Raw genomic sequence first — 20906 nt, forward strand, 5'->3', positions numbered from 1 at the left:
TCTGATCTTCGCAGAGTAGAATACAGGAAGCATTTTAATTCAGTTTGGATCCACTGAATTGTCTGTAAGCAAAATGAACACAAAAGATTTTTTTTAAGTGATTTTTGTTTCCCAGTTTGGAAGAGTAAAATGATGGAATCTTTCCACAGCCTGATTATCAACTGGTTTACTTGCAAACAACTAAAATACCTTGTAGTGTTTCTTTTCTAATGTAGCTAAGTGCAAGTATATTCAAATCTGCCTGCATTTATCCATTTAAGTTCCACTTATATTTGTTGTAAAATTTGCATTATCAGACAAAGCATCTTGAGGCCATGGATGAATGATGGGGAACAAAATGATGATGGCCCCAGAGGCAGAACCACACTCACTTAATGGCATTCACATAATGAATGTGAATTAACCACATTCACTTAATGCTTATTTGAGGCGTCTAATGTCTTAGAATGCTTCATAGGGACCCTGTTCTAAGAATTCGGAGAACAGTTTAACAGAGAGCTTTTGGGGGCCTCTGCTACTGGTCTGGGTGGTCAACTTGCTGGTGACGGTGCCCAGCTAACAGTCCACCAGCAACTGCACGCTGGGAAAGGATCTCATCAGCTGCCTGCAGGAGACCCAGCAGCAGGAATCACTTGAGTTTCTGAAACTGTCCTTGCCAATCACTCACCATCCAGTGAATGGCCTGCTGGCTGACACCAGGAACTTGAGTCACTTGCCTTACATTTGCCACTGACTTCTCAAAGCACAGTTTTTATTTGGGGATTGTCCCATCTCCTTGAAAGGTCTTTTTTTTAACAAGTTGGGATTTACCTTCTGAGTACTCAGATTTATTTAACTCCCTCAGGGTAATGTTGGGCTCTTCCAAATACTTCATGGTTCCTTCATGACACAAGGTATCCCTAAACCAGCTCCATTCCCTCTGAAACTTACTGAAGTACGAGGTAAACACAGAGAAGTTGGAGGGCAAGGGTTTTAGCTAAAATTTAACAGCCATTCACAAGCCTTCTATTCTTTTTCATAATCCTGATTCAAATGGCCCTTGAAATGTGGAGCTAAATCATGGGTTAAAAATATCACGTGACCCTCACAGTCTGATTTAAAAGTGCTAAGCCCTTATAAAGCATTTGTTCCTCTTGTTTTGTTATTTCTGGCACAAACCTCTCTCTACTTCTTTTAGGGGAGCAGTTTTTCATATGTTTGCAAAAACTTTGGCTAATTTTCATTTGTAAGCTCACCATATCAATTCCAAGCATCTATCTGGACTTGCTGATTGTCTGTCAAAATGACAATCGACAGTACTTTTCCATAAAGACAAAACTATCTTTGTTCAAGGGAGACAAAGGTAAACTTCCAAATGATGGCATTTATACAGTCACATATTTGCTATAACACACTTCTGTTACCTCTAAATACAGTAGCTAGCTACAGTGCAAAGCTTCACAGTACAAAAAGAGAAAAATAAGGCAGTTTTTCACATGTAGAGGTACAACATTCAGTTTCCAATTAAGAAGAGATTTTTGTTTGTTTGCTTGCTTTTAGGATTAAAAACAATGAACTGTGTTTTAAAATGTTTATATCATTAGTCAATTGCTGCATATATGTAGTAAAAAATCTAACATACCTTGTATATCAAGAATGCAGCTGTGAGAATTGGGCATGTGATCTTCACTTAAAAACAACTATTGCCATGGACTCAGAGGACATGAAAATGGCAATATCCATCAGTCATCCCCATCAAAATCATAAAATCTTTCCTATCCTTCTTGCAAATCTTAAAACAGCAGCACAGCAGGACTATAATCAACCATAACAGTCATATTTACAATATGCAATTTAACTATAATGATACACATAAGAATTCCTTTACCTCAAAGTTGTTTCCCTGAGACATTTGTGTCTTCCTATCAACATGAAAAACAACATTCAAGGGTAAGCATACTATTAGCAGCACATTTCAATTAAAAAAACAATCTATCCAAAATAATGACAATTTCCACCAAAGGATAATTAATACAGTCTGAAATATGTCATATAGGTATATATAAAATACACTTATTATCACATTTAGTTGCTGAACATGAAGAATTTCACCCAAGAAGTCAAGGTCAATATACAGAAGCATCAAGCCTCCTTGCTTAGGAGCCCTTCATAGCTGCTTCATCTCCAAGCTGCTGAGAAGCTGTTTAAGCCCAGATTCCTTTGCACTACTTCTCCTGTTGATTTCAGTGCTCATTAATACCACCATAAAAAATGTAAAAGGCAAACAATAAAAGTCACTTAAAAAGAAGTTTTTCCTGCCTTCAGGCAGAAGCAGAAGCCATCTCTAAAGGAGCCCAGCATATTTACTGTGCATGGCTCCTTACCATTCCAAAAAAAGAGAGAATAGCAACAAACATATTTTGCAATTCAGCAAATCAAAAAGAAGAATGTGGGTTTTATGCATATTGATACTGATAAAATTGCCTAACCAATATTATTGACTTTAGACATCTTAAATATGAGTGGTGATTAATTGATGATATTGCTGGAGTTGTATATAATTAACCAGTTCTATATTTGGTTTTGAAAATCAAAATTCATAGTATTTAATGAGTCATAGATGGTATCTATAGGAAAACCTTAACTCCTACTCAGTTATATCATTTGAGTAAATTTTGTAAGTGTTTGTTAATTATGTTCTGCTTTAGAATGTCAAAACAGACTCTCTGCACACTGCCCAATGCCACACCAACGCTCATATTAAACTCAAGCAGCATTTCTCTAGGTTTCTGAAATTCATCCACAAGCAGTAAGCCCAAATGTCCATGTTACTGTTCCCTGAAAATCACCATTTAAAGATTACACATCTGGAAGAAGATAAAGTTAACAAACAGCAAGCAAATATCCTTGCTGTAATCACTTCCCTGAGAATAAAATATTTTGCTTTTAAAAAGTAACTTAAGGTTTCAAGCACACATATTCAGATAGAGCTGGTAGATCAAAACATAATTTTCTGAAGCATTTGTGCATCAAAAAGCGATCTGAAAAGATTCCTATTCTATCCCATACAAATATTTGGTCACTAGGAATTAGATGAATTCAATGAATTCAGAGCGATTTCACTATATAAACAAATGATTAAAAATTACACAAGAGAAAGAAGAAAATTTTACAAGCAATCAAGGAAAGATAATGAGGCCTATTAAGCTCAAGGAACAAATTCTTTGCACTAGAAGACAGTTCAGAGAATCAAAGCAAAATGATCATTCTTACTTTATTATGAGGGGAGCTACTCTTTGCCTGAAAGTTAGAAAGTGAGGGCTTTGGAAAACTTAACTTCACTGTTGGGATGTGACTCCTTGTATAAAACGGTGCCCTTGCCAGTGCCCAACTTTCTCCTAGAGACTTGGTCATGCACTGGGAAGACGTAAATTCAGCGATTAGGGTAGTTTAAGGGAGAATTCAAATAGAGCACTTTCGTTATTTTAGCAAAACAGAGTTGATGGGCCTGAAGCTGCTGTTGAAAAGGACATTTATTTGCTTATTTTTGTTAAATCTAACTGGCTTCTAACATAATAAATACCATTCCTATGACCTAAGAGAGAAACATTTTGCTCCCTTTCTGTTCAATAGGGTCAACTGTATGTATTTAAAAACACCTTCAAATAAATCATCTCTCACCAAGGTATGACTTCAGCATACTGTTCTTTTCTAAACTCTGTTCACTATATATTTTTCTTTTTTTTTTTTGACCGGTAAGGGGATCACAACCCTCGGCATGGTGTGGTCCACACCACGCTCAGCCAGTGAGCGCACTGGCCATCCCTATATAGGATCTGAACCCGCGGCCTTGGCGCTACCAGCACTGCACTCGCCTGAGTGAGCCACGGGGCCGGCCCCAGTATATATTTCCATTTGAGAAAGCACTTGATTGTTCATACTTTCACCCCATAGCTCAGTTTATTTCTAGGTATGGGCTTCTATCACAATAAGAATGTATGCCCCTCTAGGCCTGTGCTTCCTACGTCAGGAGGAAATATGCCCCTTCCATACATTAAAAGATATAAAGAATGAAACAGATTCAAATTAAGTTAGAATAGAAATAAAACTTTGCCTGGGTAAATCAACAATATCATAGCATTTTGATTGTGCATGTGAATTTCACATATGCATAGAATTGGTTTGAAAGCCGAAACTGAAAATTTTCATTACCGTGTTTGTGTCTACTATTTTAAATTACAGTGTATTTGTAATTATTACTTTGGCTTTGAGACAAAAAAAGATTCATTGGCATGATTAAAGGGAATGTGAATATCATTTAAGTATTAAACATACTAATTTTTAAAATAGTATAGATTCCCATTAAGTGATTTTTCATACTGTACAGAAAGGTTATTGTGTTTCGACTACTGTAAATATATTGAACTAAATGCTATTAAATCATGCTAAAAAATACATCAATGTAAATAAAGATAACAGAACTCAGTGAGAAGTAAATAAAAAGCATAATTTCAGCTTCCAGATTACTAATTATATAGAATAAATTGTTCTTTAAGTAGTTAGAAGTGAACTCTGATTTGGCAATGAGGGCATTTCTTGACATTACACCAAAGTTATAAGAAACTAGTTGGAGAGAGGGAGTTTTTAGCCCAATGAGAATCTAGAAAATTTTTTTCATAAATTCTCCCTAAATAGGGATAAGACACTATTTGGCATTCTTATTTCCCTTTCTTTGGGCAGTCTGAATGAGTAAATAAGGAATTCATGTTTTACTATATAACTTATTTTCATTTCAAATTCCCAAACAGTAAAAATTTCTAAACAATGTAGGTAATTTTAGTAAAAAGTGACTTAGAATAAGGAATATTGCATCTCTTTCATAGATTCTATGAACTCTTCAAAGTGCTCTAAAAACACTATAAGTTTGATTAGCAGCAAAGCATTAGCCTAATAAGAACCTCCCTCCCTCCCCCCATATATATGTACATGTACACATAGTATAAATCAATGTATTCTGTTAGTCTAACTTAAATCTGACAATTTGACAGCTATTCCCAGAGCCTGTGCAAGGTTACAAATACTGTCTACACTGTATCACAGTTCAACACCACTAGCACCTGAATGGTTAAGAAAGAACCAATCCTAATTCTTTCAACAAAAAAATAATAATAATAATAATAAACTTTAAAAAAAGAAAAGTAATCAATCAGATATTTTGAATTTCTTTACAACAAAAAAATGGGAGAATACAGTGCATCACCCAATATATTATTCTGGGTCCTGTAAATTTTTTCTTTATCTAAAATTACTTTTTTATACATAGAAGATTAGATACCTTTAAACATACTTTTAGCAATTCTGAGTATAAAATGTTCCTTTGAAAAATATAACAATTTTTTATATGTTGTTTTTTTAAACTTGCAGGAAAGTTCTGTGAGAGTGGTTTTTCCTTCTCCCACAGATGAATTTTGTAGCATTTTCTCCCAGGAGCAAACTGAGAGCCCTGTCAGCCTGTATATAATGCATCCTGGCAGTGGAGCCCCGAAGCACTGCAGCTGTCATATACTCCAGCACAGGACCTCCAGAAAGAGGTCCTGCAGGTCCCATGGCATCTTGGTCTTTTCTCTTTCACACCCTTGTAGTAGCACCCAAACCTTGGGCATCTTGCAGCAGTGGCTGAAGTCCAGAACTTGAACTTCACCCGGAAAACCACGTCCATTTAAAGTGCAGCACTTTCATCTTCTGGTTGGGTGATTCTTGGTCCCCCACGGATAGGAATGATACCTAGAAGATTCAAAAGTAGAAAGAGTTCTCTACAGTCACAAATATAGTTCACACATTCAATTTCAAAAGCTGTGGCTCAGGCATATAAGTAATTAAATCACAATGAATAAAAAGATGATTCTTTTTATTAGGATGGAGACATTTTTAGAGAGCTGTCTTTTGCTGAAGTTTAATACTAACAGGTCTTTCTCAAATTATGAACTCAATAGGAATTGATAACACTTTATAGTGGAAAAATAAACAACCATTTAAAGTAGCTTGTACATTTGAATGCCTATGTACATTAAAATAACTACTTTACATGTCCATTAGTCAATTAGGGAAATAAAGCAATGCAAGTCGATTCAATTTAGATTTATTTTTATCTTGTATATTGCCATTTCTTAACTTATAATTTATTATCAAAAAGTAAAATATTAATGTATACTCATAAAAATGATATGCTCACTGTCTATTCATTCACAGAACTCAGTCTTACTTTCACAAACAACAATGATAAAATTAAAGCATGTTAGGCTATATCCTTCTGATAAAAAAGCTAAATGTGTATGTATATAAAATATAATTTATCATACAACCCTGAAAATGATCAAGAATAGAGCCCACTTTTGCAACAGTTATGAGGCTGGGCAAGCCTAGTTGACCTTCTTTCATTTTCTTTACACTGCTTTCTTCCTCTCAGCTCAGTCCTAGTTCCCCTTCCCAGAAGCCTAGGAATGAGAAATCCCTTATTTTGGCCAGAGGTCCTTGCTGCTATTTCTGTTTCTGTCACCATTTTCTTTTCCTAATGCAGCATTTTGTTCCTGAGACACTCTTCCTAACCAATTGTCCAAGAAGTTTACCCATTATGTAAACAGTTCCAGAAAACTTCCCCAAAGATAGCTAATAGATAATGGCTTTATCCTGAGACTTTCGGTTTGAAAATGGCACCTCTCTATTCTCTTTCCTAACTAAATATAAATCCTACAGTCTAAGCCGAAACTGTACTGTCTCGTGACTTAATGCTTTAGTGGCTGGCTGAATGATGTGTGTATTAAGTTTGAATAGACAGTCTTAAGTTGTAAACTCGAATAACACAGGAATTAGGTATGTAATTCTCTTTGCATGGTGCTTAATCAAGATCATTTCATCATATTTCATCATGATGATGACTATGACAATGAGAACAGCGGCAGATCTGGGTAGAGCCTGGTGGAGGAGTGTTAACATTGTTTCCCATTTCCAATCTTATAGCTAGGGCGGCTTCTCTCAACTTGTGTTTCATGTGAACCATGAGGAAAACAGTGGGGTAAACAAGCAAGGTCAACAGATTTCCTTCCTATGGTATGTCTCAGATACTTTACTGTAGTAATGGGTGTCGTTATTCTCCAGTAACGAAAAATTGTACATTCAGAGTGTCCCAAATATATTTGGTCATGAAATCTTATTTGTCAGGGAACATCTATTAACATCTTTGATAATATTTGCCATTCTATGAACCTATTTGGGAAAAATACACTCTACTGATCCTGCATACTGATGCTAACTACCTCTACATATCCTGTGATATTTTGCATCCTCATCCTTTGTGGAAAAATTGTGACAGTACCAGCTGATCTGTTTGTATTTGGAGTTATGTGTACTTCCACCTTGTGTAGTATTAGGAGCTTCTGAATGAAGCCTGACTTATTTCTTGGGAATTAATTTGGAAAATTTGTAAACAAGTAGTGGCTTTAGGCACAACCAAGGATTAATTTTACTAGTAAACTGTGAAGAGTCTTTCTCCCAAGATATGTTCCATCATTATTAGAAGCTGAAAAGGAAATACTGTGGATATATGAATTGATATATCAATTTTTAAACACGATTCATTTTAATTTGGAGCATTTTTTTGAAAAATTGATGTCATATCCAACTTATGTTGCTTGAACTTAACTATTCAAACCATGCCTTCATATTTTACTCACAATTCTGAATATATCTATGAATAAATTTTTGCCTTTGTTATTAGGCATCTTATCATATGTCTATCATAATTACAATTTTTCCATTGTCTCCTAAAAAAGGAATATGTCTTTGGAACAAGAGTTTAAAAAGCTTAATGATAGTTCAACTGAAAAAGAACAACCATAAATTCCAAAATAAGACAAATATTTTTTAAAAACAAGAAAAAGAAGAGCTCTTGTAAGAGCTTCCCTAAGCTCCTTACATGCCTAGTTTTTCATTGATATTTTATTGATTTTCCATAAAAATATGAAGATACTGATTGTCCATGATCCTGAGTCTCTGAGGAAATGCAGATAAAATGACAAGAGTGAACGTTGCCCCAGTACAAGCCAAGGGTACTTGAAATAATAAGATATTGAGAGTCAAGAACAGAGACATTCATGCTATACTCAGCCCTCAAGGAGAAAATGAAAATTCAAAAATGTCTCCAGGGATGGTGGGAGGAGAGTGGTTGTGGAGATGGTAATTTCTATTAATGATGTATCTTTGGAAAATAAGGATTACTCATCACTTCTCCGCAGTTACAAATCACAACAGAAATAAATGTACAAAGGTAATATTTTGGAACTATATTATGAAGACAAAAGAGCAAGTAGTTGAATAATTTTATGTGTGATTCATAAGAAAAACTTGTTGAAATAGGATAAGAAGGAAAAAAAATTGAAGACTGAACTAAACAAAAAAAGGAATCTAGTTTCCATACAATGATCTTAACAGGATGTTCTTGAGCCTTCTTTCTCCCACCATGGCTACTAGTTATCTTTGGGGAAGACTTCTGGAATAATTTAAATAGTGATCACAAAACAACTTCAGTAGCTGGAAAGGAAAGCAGTTCCTCCAGGCATAAAAGGCCACTTTGAAAGAATATAATCCAAAGGATTATGCATCCTGAAACAACCTTGAGCCATACAGAATGTGGATGTGGATGTTTGGAACCAATCTGATCATTCAGCTATGAGTGGGCTCCTTGGAAAAGTCAAGAAACAACTCACGTAGCAGACACCGTCCATGCCCATATCCCATTACCCATATCACCCACTTCAAAGCATGCTGGCCAGATTTTCAACTGCCAGTATCTGCATTTCTTCTTCTGAGGATTTCTCTGGCCTCTAAAGTCTTCTTTGCTCACTTTTACAAAAGGCCATAAACACCAGGGAATTAACCCTTCCCAGGGAAAGGCCTCAAGCAATGACTGACGGAAATTGGAGGATAAATACCCCAGTTTCCTCACTCTTCGAGTGGGGTAACACTGAGGTAAATGTTCTACGCTGGCTCTCAGATTTCTCCAGTGGGATCAAGCTGCAGTCACCCACAACGGTAACTTGCTTGATAATGAAAGCTTTTTGAATAACTTCTTCATTCTCCTACCAGTGTTGCCTGGAATCATCTCTCAAATAAACTAATTACACTCAAATTTTTGTGCTAATACTGTCTACAAGTACTGGATGAAATTGATGAAAAAGAATATATTTTTAATAGATACAAAATTACAGGTAGATAGAAAAATTAAGTTCTATTGGCATACAGTTGACCCAGGAATCTATAATTAACGCTTTACTGCATGTTATCAAATGACTAGAGAGGAGATGAAATGTGTGTATCAAAAAGTAATGATTAATTTATGCAATGACGAATATGCTAATTATCACACATTGTATACATGTATTGAAATATAACTCTGTACTCCATAAATATGTACAATCAATGTTTCAATAAAAAAATTAGTTTTAAAAAAGCACTAATAATGGTCATATTAGAAGATAACATATGGCTCCAGGAAACTGAGATTTCTTATTTAGGGTAAGTGAATGGCAGCACATAACAGGAAAGTCCCTTCTCCACAGACATATCTTAAATTCACTTGAAATGATTCTTCATTTAGTTGCACTTTTTTCCCTAGCATTCTATCTAAATAATGGATAGATTTCAGTGATGGAAATCTGAGTTCCCAGATCGTCTAGAATGGAAAAAATAAATATTTAATTTTAAAAAAACAATCTCGAAATGCTTTGCCACTTAATTATGTTTGTTATTTTTTATGGGAGTAAATTACTACTAAGCAATCACCATTTTTGTTTCAACAGAGAATACAGCAGCTGCATCCACACAAATGGCAGGCAACAAATATTCTACCCATGGTTGCATCTAGTATTAAGCAAAGATATTTTATAAAAGTGTTTAATATAAAAGTTGAAAGAAAAAAAATCTCTGTAATCAAGGATAGAGTAATCAGATCTAGCATAAGATGATCTCAATTCATCTTTCACATTAAAGCGAACTCTAGATCATACCTGTTAGATGTGAAATTGTAATAGCCACTTTCCTCTAGAACTTCTTCAATCACAGTCTAAAATTGAGGGGAAAAAAAATCAGGTTAGTATTGAATTAAAAGTGAAAAAAAGTTGTTCAGAGGTACTGCAAAAACCTCACCTGCATCTGTTCATATGTTATTCCCTCCTCCGAATCAAAGCTGGTGGGTAGACCTGAAATAGGTAATTGATTTGACATTTGGTTTACATTTTCTTAGTTAGACTTTACTGGTGATTATGACTTCAACTGGATCATAAGGGTCAATTTCTTAATGATAAAGATGAGACTCACAAGAAAATTCCAAAGTATCTTGACTTTGGATACTCAAACTTTTTGCTTCTTTTTTTTTTAATAACTGGCTGCTTTGGACATGGCCATCACAAAATAATATACAAAGATTTAGAGACATTGCTCTTGTTATATATTGGCCAAATAAGTAAGGGGTGTGTGCATGAATGTGTTAGGGGCAGGCAAGTAGTGGTTCTAAACACAAACTACCTGATGGGTGAGTTTTCTGATTAAGAGACTCTCCCTAACTCATAAGGCAAGAAAATTAACTCTTGTAGGGAGGCAGAAATAGATAGTGACAGACAATGAAGATCTGACTCTTCCATGTGACTGCCTAGAGGAAAATAAAATACATTTAATGCCAGAAGACTTTTTCTGATGGTTGGTCTGAATATGATATACCAGCACCTTAATCTACCCCAATGCCACCCAAAGCAATGTTGACCAGCTTCCACTCAAATCAATCAACACTGACTTATGTGGAGGCCCAGGAGTTACCCTGACACTTTGCACAGAGAAAAGAGAATGGGTTGAAGGTCAAGAGGAGGCATGAAGATGTGAGTACTGGCAGCTCGTTTGTAAAGCCAAGTTTAAAGGTGCTCCCCACAGTGCTCACAGGCTCTGTTGTCTTCACTTTTGCCCAGCCAGCTGTGACACGGGCCAAGCCTGGTCAGCTCTGGGCAGGGGGTGTCCAGCTGCCCTAGGAGGAGTTTAGGAACTCCCTCTCAGACTTTTGAGAGACTTCCAGCAGAGTTCTTCATTTCACCAGAGTTGCCATTATAAGCAGGAATATGGCCTGCAGATGAATTTACCTGTCTTGGGAGAGGCTTTTTTAAAGCAAATGACTTTAGACAACATTTTATCTTGATCTTACAGATTTCTTAGGGACTATTTTAAATAAAATTCTGCCTACACAGGGGTTAATTATCTCAGGAGTCTGAGACTTAGGGAAAGTTTGATAATTAATACATAAAGTGATTTCCTTAGGCTACAATAAAAGAAAGCATTTTTCCAAGCTGAAGAGATGGCAAGTCTTCGTATAACTAAAAGCTTCACTTCTATCCTCTCCACCAAGTGACATAAATATAGTTCATATAGGGATTCAAAAATCATTTAAGGAGGTCAAAATGACAGAATAGACAGTCCCCCCAGCGTCACTCTCTCCCACAAATCAACCAATTTACAACTATAAAAAAGCAATGACAGCCAAGCTGGGGCCACTTGAGCTCAGGGTAAGAGGAGGAGAGACCTACAGAGTGCGTGAAGGCAGGAGTAGCCACAATGAGAGAAAGAAAGAACCACTGTGGCGATCTCAAATCCCAGCTACTTCCAGGCTGGAGCTGCTGAGTGCACGGAGCAGAAGCTGGCAAAAGCCACAGCTGTGCCCTTCAGATGAAGTTGCTTGGAGGCAGCAGGGGAGAAAAGGGCCTTGGTGGCCCCCAGGCCAGCAAGACCATTAATAGGGTTCCCATGGACCCACATAGGAGTGAGGAGCCAGAACAACTGAAATAAAGAGCCAGTCAGAGGCCGGTGAGTCATTGCAAGGGACTGGAGCATGGCCTGTCCCATGGGAAGTGTTTAGAACAGGGTGGTGGGGGAGACGGGCCCACCAGGGGAACACTGGGACATAGCAAGGACAGCCAACCTGCCCCCCAATCAGTGCAGGACCACTCAGAGGAGATTGGTCAGGAATGTAGAACTGCATGGGTGCAGTTTGATGAAAAGACTCAGGCCCAGACTGGATTTTCTACACAACCCAGGTGTACCAGATCTCACGAGAGCTGGAAGTACCTATAAAGTCAACCATGAAAACCTGAGCTGCACAAAAAGCCTTCCCCAGGGAATCGGCAGCAAAGCAGAAATTTAGCTCAACCACAGAGCTCAAGTGCTGGTCACCACAGGAAGTTCCCCCATTTTCAAAGTAAGCAAAGGATGACAAATTAGTTCCAGCACAGAGTTTAAGTGGTGGGAAAAGCAAATAATCCAACACAGGACTGAAAGAAAAAACAAAGTACCCACAACCAGAGACGAAGTTTGATATAAACTAGTAAAGATCTCTTTTCACCAAAGAACACCTACAACACCTTGAAAGACCAGAAGTCCCCTGGGCTACCAAGTCAGAAAGGGGGGAAGGCTGAGGAACTCACTCAACTATGCCCCCAACACCTGCAACCAGTCTCAAGGATGGGAGCCTCGAGCCTTGGCCACACACCCCCAACACGCGCAACTACCCCAGCAACGACCACCCAGCCACCACAGAAAGCACCCCGGGCTTTCCCAAGCTGGGGCAGTGGGGGCTTCAAGCCTCAGCCAAGCCCCCCCACACCCTCAACCAGCCCAAAGAAGACAACCAAGCTGCTGCGGAAAATGCCCCAGGCTCTTCCGAGCCAGGGTGGTGGGGGACTGAGGACCTCAGACACACCCCCCACACACATGTAACCAGCCCAGTGATGACCACTGAGCCACAGCAAGAAGGGCCCCAGGTTCCCAAGCTGGGGTGGTGGGGGGGCGAGGGCTTTTGCCACATGGCCCTGACATCTGCACCCAGCCCGTCAATGACCAAACCACTGCTGGAAGCCCCCTTGTCTCCCCTGTGGGATTGAGGGGGGTGCCACAGGCCTCAATCCCACCCGTCCTTCTTCCTCCTTCCCTCCCATTTCTTTCACCTTTCTCCTCTAACCCTCCCTCCCAACTGCTCCACAACATCATAGAATGTTAAAAAAAAAAACTAAGAAAAAACATTATTTAGAAATTCTGAAACCTCAGAGTAGCTTGAAAACTTCTTAAAGTTCAGATATTCAAGATGAGTTCAGTTATGCTAGGCTCCTACTAATGGCCTGGCACTTTTTATGTTTATTCTGATCCTCATTATAACTCTATTATGCAGGTACTATTTTTATCCCAATTTTACAGGCAAGGAAATTGGGGTTCAGAGAATTTGAATAATTTGTCCAACATCAGCTACTAAATGGTTGAGCCAAGATTTTGATCTAGGCATCCAGGTTTCCAGAACTGTGCCTTTAATCCCCATACTATACTGTCCCCCTAATGTTAAATTTATGCAAAAAAAGAAAAAAAAATTAAATGTGTCTGATGCAGATTCTCAGGTAAATTTCAAGTTTTCTTCATTTTGAATATTTAAGCTTTTCATCTCTGCCTTTTATCTCCCTAAATGTTTTTGGGCATTTGATTTCCGATCATCAGATAAGCAGGAAGAAATAAAAGGAAATACAGTTCACCCACACAAATTCTACTGTTTCTTCATAGTATTAATAAATGATCAAGGAAGCTGTCACAATTGGGTAAGAGAAATCTCAGGGAATTTCTAAGTTTCTATCATACGTCCCTTCCAATTATTGCCATAGATAATCAAAATAAACTCGATTTTTCTTTTAAATTGAAGATAATCTTTTAAGGATAGCTGTTGATCCAAACAATATACTTCTTTGTGAAAGCCAGATAATCCATGTTGATGACCATTACCTGTCTGGTCATTTGGGGACAGGCTGTTTTCACCTGATGAATGTTGTAATAACTGATAATCTGCTGTAAAAAAGTTGGGTTCAATCGGCTCTGGAGATCCCTGAGATAGCTGAAACAGAAAAAGCAAAACGACATCTTAGTTTACACTCAGAAGGAAATGACAGGAGACCTCTGTGTGGGGTTTCCCATTTCCCTGTCTTTGCACACACACACACACACACACATACACACACAATAGTGCTCTGTGGTTCTCAATCCCTTGTAAATAGATAAAGAAATATCTTCTTACTTCCAAAAGAACTTATAAATTGGAAGCAGGCAAATTGCAGTCAAAGCAAGTTAAACAATTTTTTGGTCACATGAAAAAGAAATACACTTTTTAGCTTTATGGGTACAAAATAAAAATTAATAGAAAATAATAATGGCATGGGCCTGGGACATCAAGACTTTATTTTTATCAGACATGGGATAATAAACTCCAATTATTCAACAGAACATTATGTTTGGTGCAAATTATGGTCCTTTTTCATATATCTGCTTTGAACAATGCCTTCTTGTTTGAGCAAGACAAACAAGTTTCTTAATACATTTTTCTAAATTACTACTAATTAATTTTAATCTCCAAACATTAATTCCTAACATTCTAAAGGAAAGAGTAATTCACCAAATGACAGAATTTATTAAACTTCCAATTGTTTAACGCTCTTCTATAAAGCTGAATTTTTAATGGAATTTTTCAACCTCCTTTCCCCTTTAATTCCAACCAGCACTTGGGCTGGCCAAGTTTCCGTGTCTTAGTTAATATAATGTCCTTTAAAATGTCAATTCATGTTAACAAACCAGAAACAAATGGCACAATTTGTACTATGCAATAATAGTTTCCTTGGGTTCACATGTTCATAGCATCTTTAGTCATATTAACTAAAAACTAGAAAAACTCCAAATGTCCACAGACAGGAGAATGGTTAGAGGTGTATCGTGGTGTGCTCATACAATGGAATTCTGCAGAGCAATAAAAAACACCAAAGGTGAAGCGTGACCACCTACACTATGAAGACTCCCCAGGCATGAGTGACTTAGGGATACAAGAAATAAAGTGGAGCGGTTGAAAGTGACTGTGAGGTTTAGACTGAGCAGAAGGAAAACTGTTTCCAGGGATACCGATGTGGACACAGGAAGAGAGGAGAAGGTGGTGAGTCTAATTCTGGACATGCCAGATGGCAAAATGAACGTTCACCAGCAGGTGGAAATGTGGAGGAGACGACAGATCGTCTCCTGCGGCAGGACGACGCTACGCGGTGCTTCAGCAGCCCAGGGCCGGGACTGCCCCGTGCTCCGAGCCTCGTGCACACCCACCTTGCAGGTGCGCCTCGGTTCTCAGCACGCATGCTCCCTTCAGAAGAAAGTATAAGACCCTCCTTCTGAACTGACATGACATTCTTTTAATAAATATCTGCAGTTCTGAACGGCAAATGGTATACACTTTTGAACTAAACAAGTAAGTAAATATATTAAGGAGAACTGACTGTATCTCTGTTATCCTTCCCCCCACGCCCCACCCCCCCCCCAAAAAAAACTCTGAATTTGAGCAAGTACTGCACAATTTGAGTACTTAATTGGCCAATTGAGAATACAGTAGTTTTTAGGCACAACTTAAATAGAAGAAAACCATGAGAAACTATAAATTGATTATTTATTACATTTCCCAAACTACATCTTCTTTTCCATATCATAAAATAGAGCCATCTTTGCTGTAGAGCAACTACACAAATTATTTGGAATCCAATCAACTAAGGTAGGACAGAAGGAAACTGAGCCAAACATAAATGAAATTAGGTGCCAGGAGTGAGAAAGTGTTCGGCACGTTCCATCACACGGCACCCACCAATCCTCTGGTCGTATTTCCTTTAGATGTTCCTTGTCCTTTTTGACTGAACTACACCACTATAAGATATAACATATTGCCTGACTTTTCATCTTTTCTAACCAACAGCTCCTTTCTATTAGCTTTTTATTAGCTTTTGATAGGACACTTCGTTAACAGAAATGCTCAGCATTTATATTCGCTGCTTTCTTACACACACACGCAGTCTAGAGTCAACTCCACTCCAGGGTGTGCACCCCATACTCACCCCCACTTCCACCGAAAGTAACCCTGCTGCTGTGGTGTTTACATTTCTACCAAGGATTGTGTTCCTAACAGAGAAATCCAAAACTAAAAGAAGGCTGGAAAACCACCGTTCTACATTAATTACAAACAGGAGCTCATTCTTCCAGGACACTGAAGGTGATGTCAAGGCCAGGAGTCAATGGTGGCCTGACCCACCTGGGCAGGAGAGCCCTGCAACAGCAACTTTTCTACTTGGTCAAAACAGGTGGGTCCTGGGCACTGCTGATTTGTGGTGCCTCCATAGGGCCCTGAAGAGGGCTAGGCAGACATAAGACATGGCTATTAGAAGTATAAAGAGCCTTTAATTAAAGTCTGAGGAGTAAAGCAACCAGCCTGCCTGGAAAAGAGCCAGAAACCCAGAGTTAGAAATTAAAGAGACTGCCAGGTGTCAAAAAAGGTAAACTTGACCTTACTGATCTGTGTTGAAGTGGAGATTAGGAACTGAAGAGAAGTGCCAGGAAGGTTGATGCCTACAGGAAGCAGTTCTGGGTAATCGAGAGGGCACAGGGAACATGTCACTGGCCTTTGCCTAGTCCTTCTTACTTAAATGTGGTGTATAGAATGGCAGCATAAGTAGCATCTGGGAACAGGGTAGAAGGCAGAGTCTTGAGTCCAGGATGTGAGTGCATCTAGATAAACACTTTGGCCTACTTTTTAATAAAAGACAATCTTCTTTCTAATAAAAAGTCTCAAGTCTATTAGATATACCACAAGTTCACAGTGGGCAGTTACTACACTCTGTAGCCTTGCTACTCAAAGTGCGTCCCTGGATCAGCAGCAGCACCCCTCACCTGGGAGATGGTTGGAAGGGCGCAATCTCCACCCTTCCCCAGACCCACTCAATCAGGATCCACGTGTTAACAAGATCCTCAGGTGATTGATATGCACCATAAAATGTGAGAAATGCTGATCCTGCCAGGCCACTAATTCTCAACCTTTTCTGCACATTGAAATCACCTGGAAGCTTTAAAAAACCTGATACCAGTGATCCAATTCCTGGAGATTAATGGATGTGCTGTGTGGCCAGAGCATCAAGATGTTTAAAATCTCAGGTGATTTCACTGTGCAGCAAACTTTAAGAACGGCTGGGCATGTCCTTATGCTTAAAAAGCCAACTGCTTCCCACCTGGGCCTAGATTCTTTTGTTTGTTTTCATCCTCGGTCCAAATGACATTTATAATTTACAATGCAATGATTCTCAGCCCTGACGATATGCTAGAATCACTTGGGGCCAGGGCTCCAAAACCTCATACTGTGCCTTTGTGAAAATTAGAAAGTCACTCCCTTCCCCCAGAGGATGCAGCCCCCGTGAGTCCCTTCATCCAGGTGCTCTTGGACAGAACCTAACCTGTCCAATCCTAAGTGGCAGCTTTGCCAGGACAGCTGTTTTCAGAATGCTAATGTCCAGGCATTCATCTGAGATGAGGCTGGCATCAATACTAAAAAAGCAAACAAACCAAAAAAAACCCCACAACTCCTCTTATGATAAAAAATTTCAAACATTTACAAAAGTGGAGAGAGCAATACAAACAACACTCCGTGCACCCATCACCCAGCTTAAGCATGGCCAATCCTGCTTCATGTATCTCTTCTCCTCTTCCTTCCCTACCTCTCCTTACTGCCAGGAATTGGAAAGCAAATCCTGTGCAACATATCATGCCATCCACAGTATTTCAGTATGGCTCTATAAAGAAAGATGGATTTCTTTTTTTAAAACAGAGCCACAATACAATTATCCCACCTAAAAGAAAATTAGTGACTCCTTAATTATAACAAATATACAATCGGGGTTTGATTTTTCCTGATTTCTCATACAAATATATTTTAAACTTTTTTGAGGTTTTTTAATTCAGGAAGAAATAAGTCCATGTATTACGAGTAGTTAATATTTTCTCTAAATGCTTAAATCTTTAATCTGTAGGCAATTCCTCTCCTTGCTTCCCCTCCTCACCTCACTCTTCTCCCCCCTTCCTTCCCTTCTCTCCCCTCCTCTCCTACCCTTGCAATTTATTTGTTAAAGAAAACAGGTCAGATTTTTATAGAATTTCCCAGTCTGGGTTTTTGCTGATCTTCCCCATGGTGTCATTTACATGTTTTCTTGTCCCCTGTATTTGCTGTAAGTGGATAGCTAGATGCAGAGCAGGGATTGGCACCCTTTTTCCGTAAAGGGTCAGTAAATATTTTCAGCTTTGTGGGCCATATGGTCTCTGACACAGATACTCAATATTGCCTGTAACCCAAAAGCAGCCATAAACAATATGTAAGTGAATGCATGTGGTTGTCTTCTAATAAAACTTTACTTAGAAAAACAGGCAGGAGGCCAGAATGGCACGAGGCTACAGTTTGCTGATTTCTAATCTAGATTCTTAATCAGATGTAGATTCAAGCTTTTAGCAAGAACACTTTATAGACAGTGCTGTGCACTTCCATCAGGTGGCACATAATGTCAGGTTGTCTCTCTTTTGTGATGTCAGCAGCCATTGATGCTCATGTCTGAACCCATTACTTGATTAGGGACTGCAAAATGGTCATATTCTTTATTCCTCCAGCACTTATCAGCTTAAGTACTTCTGTAATAAGAAACTTGTCCTCATCAACAAATTTAGTTACCCTGAGATAGCAGTCATAAAAGGCAAACTAAATGCTTAATTTTTTTCTTTATAAACAATTTTGAAAATAATAAAAGTTAGTTACTTAGCATCCTCTAAAGGTAAACAATGAGGGATTCTTTCTTTTTTTTTTTTTTTTAGTATCACTATGATAAAGTATCATTTTCTTTAGTATCATTATCTTGGATTTAAACACTATTTAATGCTTTAAATCCATTGTGGTTATTACTCTTATTGATGCTCCAGTTATCCCATAGATAGCCGGTGGGAGCCTCTTCAAGTCGACTCCTAAGTCCCTTTGATACATCCTCAGTAGTCCTTGATAGCATCCCTGCTATGTATCTGTTATGTTGAGATATTCCAATCTAATCTTGTACAGTCCTTATCTAGACCTTCGGTCAACTATATCTCCAAAGAGCCATGGGTAGGGGAGTTCACTGCTGCTTGATTCGTTTCTAGACCATTTTAGTAAAAATATTAGGAAATGTGTATATTTTTAATAGATAAGTTTTACCCTGAATTCATACTCATCCATATTAATACTTCCAATTCTTTTTTTTTTTTAAAGATGACCGGTAAGGGGATCTTAACCCTTGACTTGGTGTCAGCACCACGCTCTCCCAAGTGAGCTAACCGGCCATCCCTATATGGGATCCGAACCCGTGGCCTTGGTGTCATCAGCTCCGCACTCTCCCAAGTGAGCCACGGGCCGGCCCTGATACTTCCAATTCTAATTTGAATTAATCTCTTCTATCTCGTTTCTGTTTCTTTTTTACTTCCCCTCTGAAAGTCCTAGCTCCTGAAGACACCTATGCAATTACTCAGTCGCTTTATTCCCCCTTCAGTTCTAGCCAAGACCAAGCAGACGGGGCTGAAGACCAGTGTAGGTGAGTTTTAATTTCTTGGAAAAGGGCTTTCCCATTTTTTGATTCCTCTATGTATCCTGCTGGATCTTAGGCCATTAATAAGTACGCACAATCATCCCACAATGACTCTTTCAAACTGCAGACATGGGGTCCCTGGATTTCAGGAAAAGTTTCAGAGAGAACTGTTCAGGTCGAGTGCATTTTATGTGCTACCACCACTCACTGCTTCTGCAGCCCTCCTGGGGGGTGACTGTCAGTCAAAGGCCAATTGGCCACTCCTCTATGACTATACAGGAGATGAAAACTCATTTCTGAACAAAAATTATTGCTAGAAAAAGATCACACTAGGAAGGGAGAAAACAGAGGTCACAAGTTCTTCTCATTTAGGTTTAAAAGGGGGCAGGAGAGCTTCTCTCTACGTTCATGTAGAAATGTATGAATATACTATATCAATATCAATTAATAAAGAACAGAACAAACATAAAATATACAAAATATATATTAATATAGAATACATTCTTATTCAATCATCCATTTAGCACCTCCACGTACTAGGATTGTGCAAGACCCTGCGGAATCAAAGATGAATAAGGCACACTCATTGCTTTTGGGGCAAACAGAAATGCAAGGTAGAAGAAAAGCTATCTAAAACCCAACAATAGGATTGAAAAAGTGATTCAAGCGTAGAGAAAGGGACGATTAATTCTGGGCAGGGAAAATTAAGGAAGGTTTTACGGAGGAGCTGGCTTCTCAGTTCAGTGATGAAGAGCAGGTGTTTTGATATCTGCACCTTAAGTCCACATCAGGTGTCCCATAGACCACCATGTGCTTGTAATAACAGAGAAGAGGACCGTGGCATTTTTCACAGGAGAGCTTAATCTGCCTCTTATCCAAGTTGAAAATTAAGATGAGTCTATCCCTCCCTAGGTTCCCTCACCTGTGCTCCCCACACATCCCTCCCACCCCCATCAATGCCTGTTTTTATTTCCCCAGGCCCAGAAGAGCAGAAGGTAAGGGCTCTAAGGAGAGATGCTACCACGATACAGAGGAAGGCAGACAAAGGCAGGATGGGGGAATTTCACAAGAGAATTCCCTTTTCTATCAGGGGAGGAAAGAAAGACAGTGAGGAAGGGATGCAAAAGTGAAAACCTAAGAAATGAAAGAAAATGATTTGCTTGAAGGAAAATCACTTCACTGATTTCATTTCTCTTCACTCCACTGATGTCATTTTCCCTGATGGAAAATCACTAAGTCAGGGAGAGTCACAGCCACCTCTGTGCATCAGTTTGCAGCCAGTGATCTCAGTTCCTAAAACTAGGATTTCTGTTAAAATAAGTTTATGTACAAATGGGATTATTCTGAATATCGTTTTGATAAAAATATGAAAACCAAGCAAAATGTAATCTTTTCATGGGAGATTTAAAAAATATA

General features: G+C 38.6%; 1 protein-coding gene across 1 annotated transcript in view; it reads right to left on the reverse strand.

The window, feature by feature from the left end:
* Positions 1-5190: 5190 nt before the first annotated feature.
* LOC103597401 (serine/threonine-protein kinase Nek10-like) overlaps positions 5191-20906 on the reverse strand; it is a 38489-nt gene continuing 22773 nt past the window's right edge. Inside the window, exons 6-9 of the mRNA XM_008581236.1 lie at positions 13831-13939; positions 10180-10232; positions 10041-10096; positions 5191-5763 (exon numbers count right to left, since the gene is read on the reverse strand). Of these exons, the coding sequence (XP_008579458.1) occupies positions 5715-5763; positions 10041-10096; positions 10180-10232; positions 13831-13939 (267 nt within the window). The 3' untranslated portion in view covers positions 5191-5714. The remainder of the gene's footprint in view (positions 5764-10040; positions 10097-10179; positions 10233-13830; positions 13940-20906) is intronic.

This window comes from Galeopterus variegatus, unplaced genomic scaffold, assembly GCF_000696425.1.
Source record: "Galeopterus variegatus unplaced genomic scaffold, G_variegatus-3.0.2 Scaffold2304, whole genome shotgun sequence".
In the NCBI taxonomy this organism is placed as follows: Eukaryota; Metazoa; Chordata; class Mammalia; order Dermoptera; family Cynocephalidae; genus Galeopterus; species Galeopterus variegatus.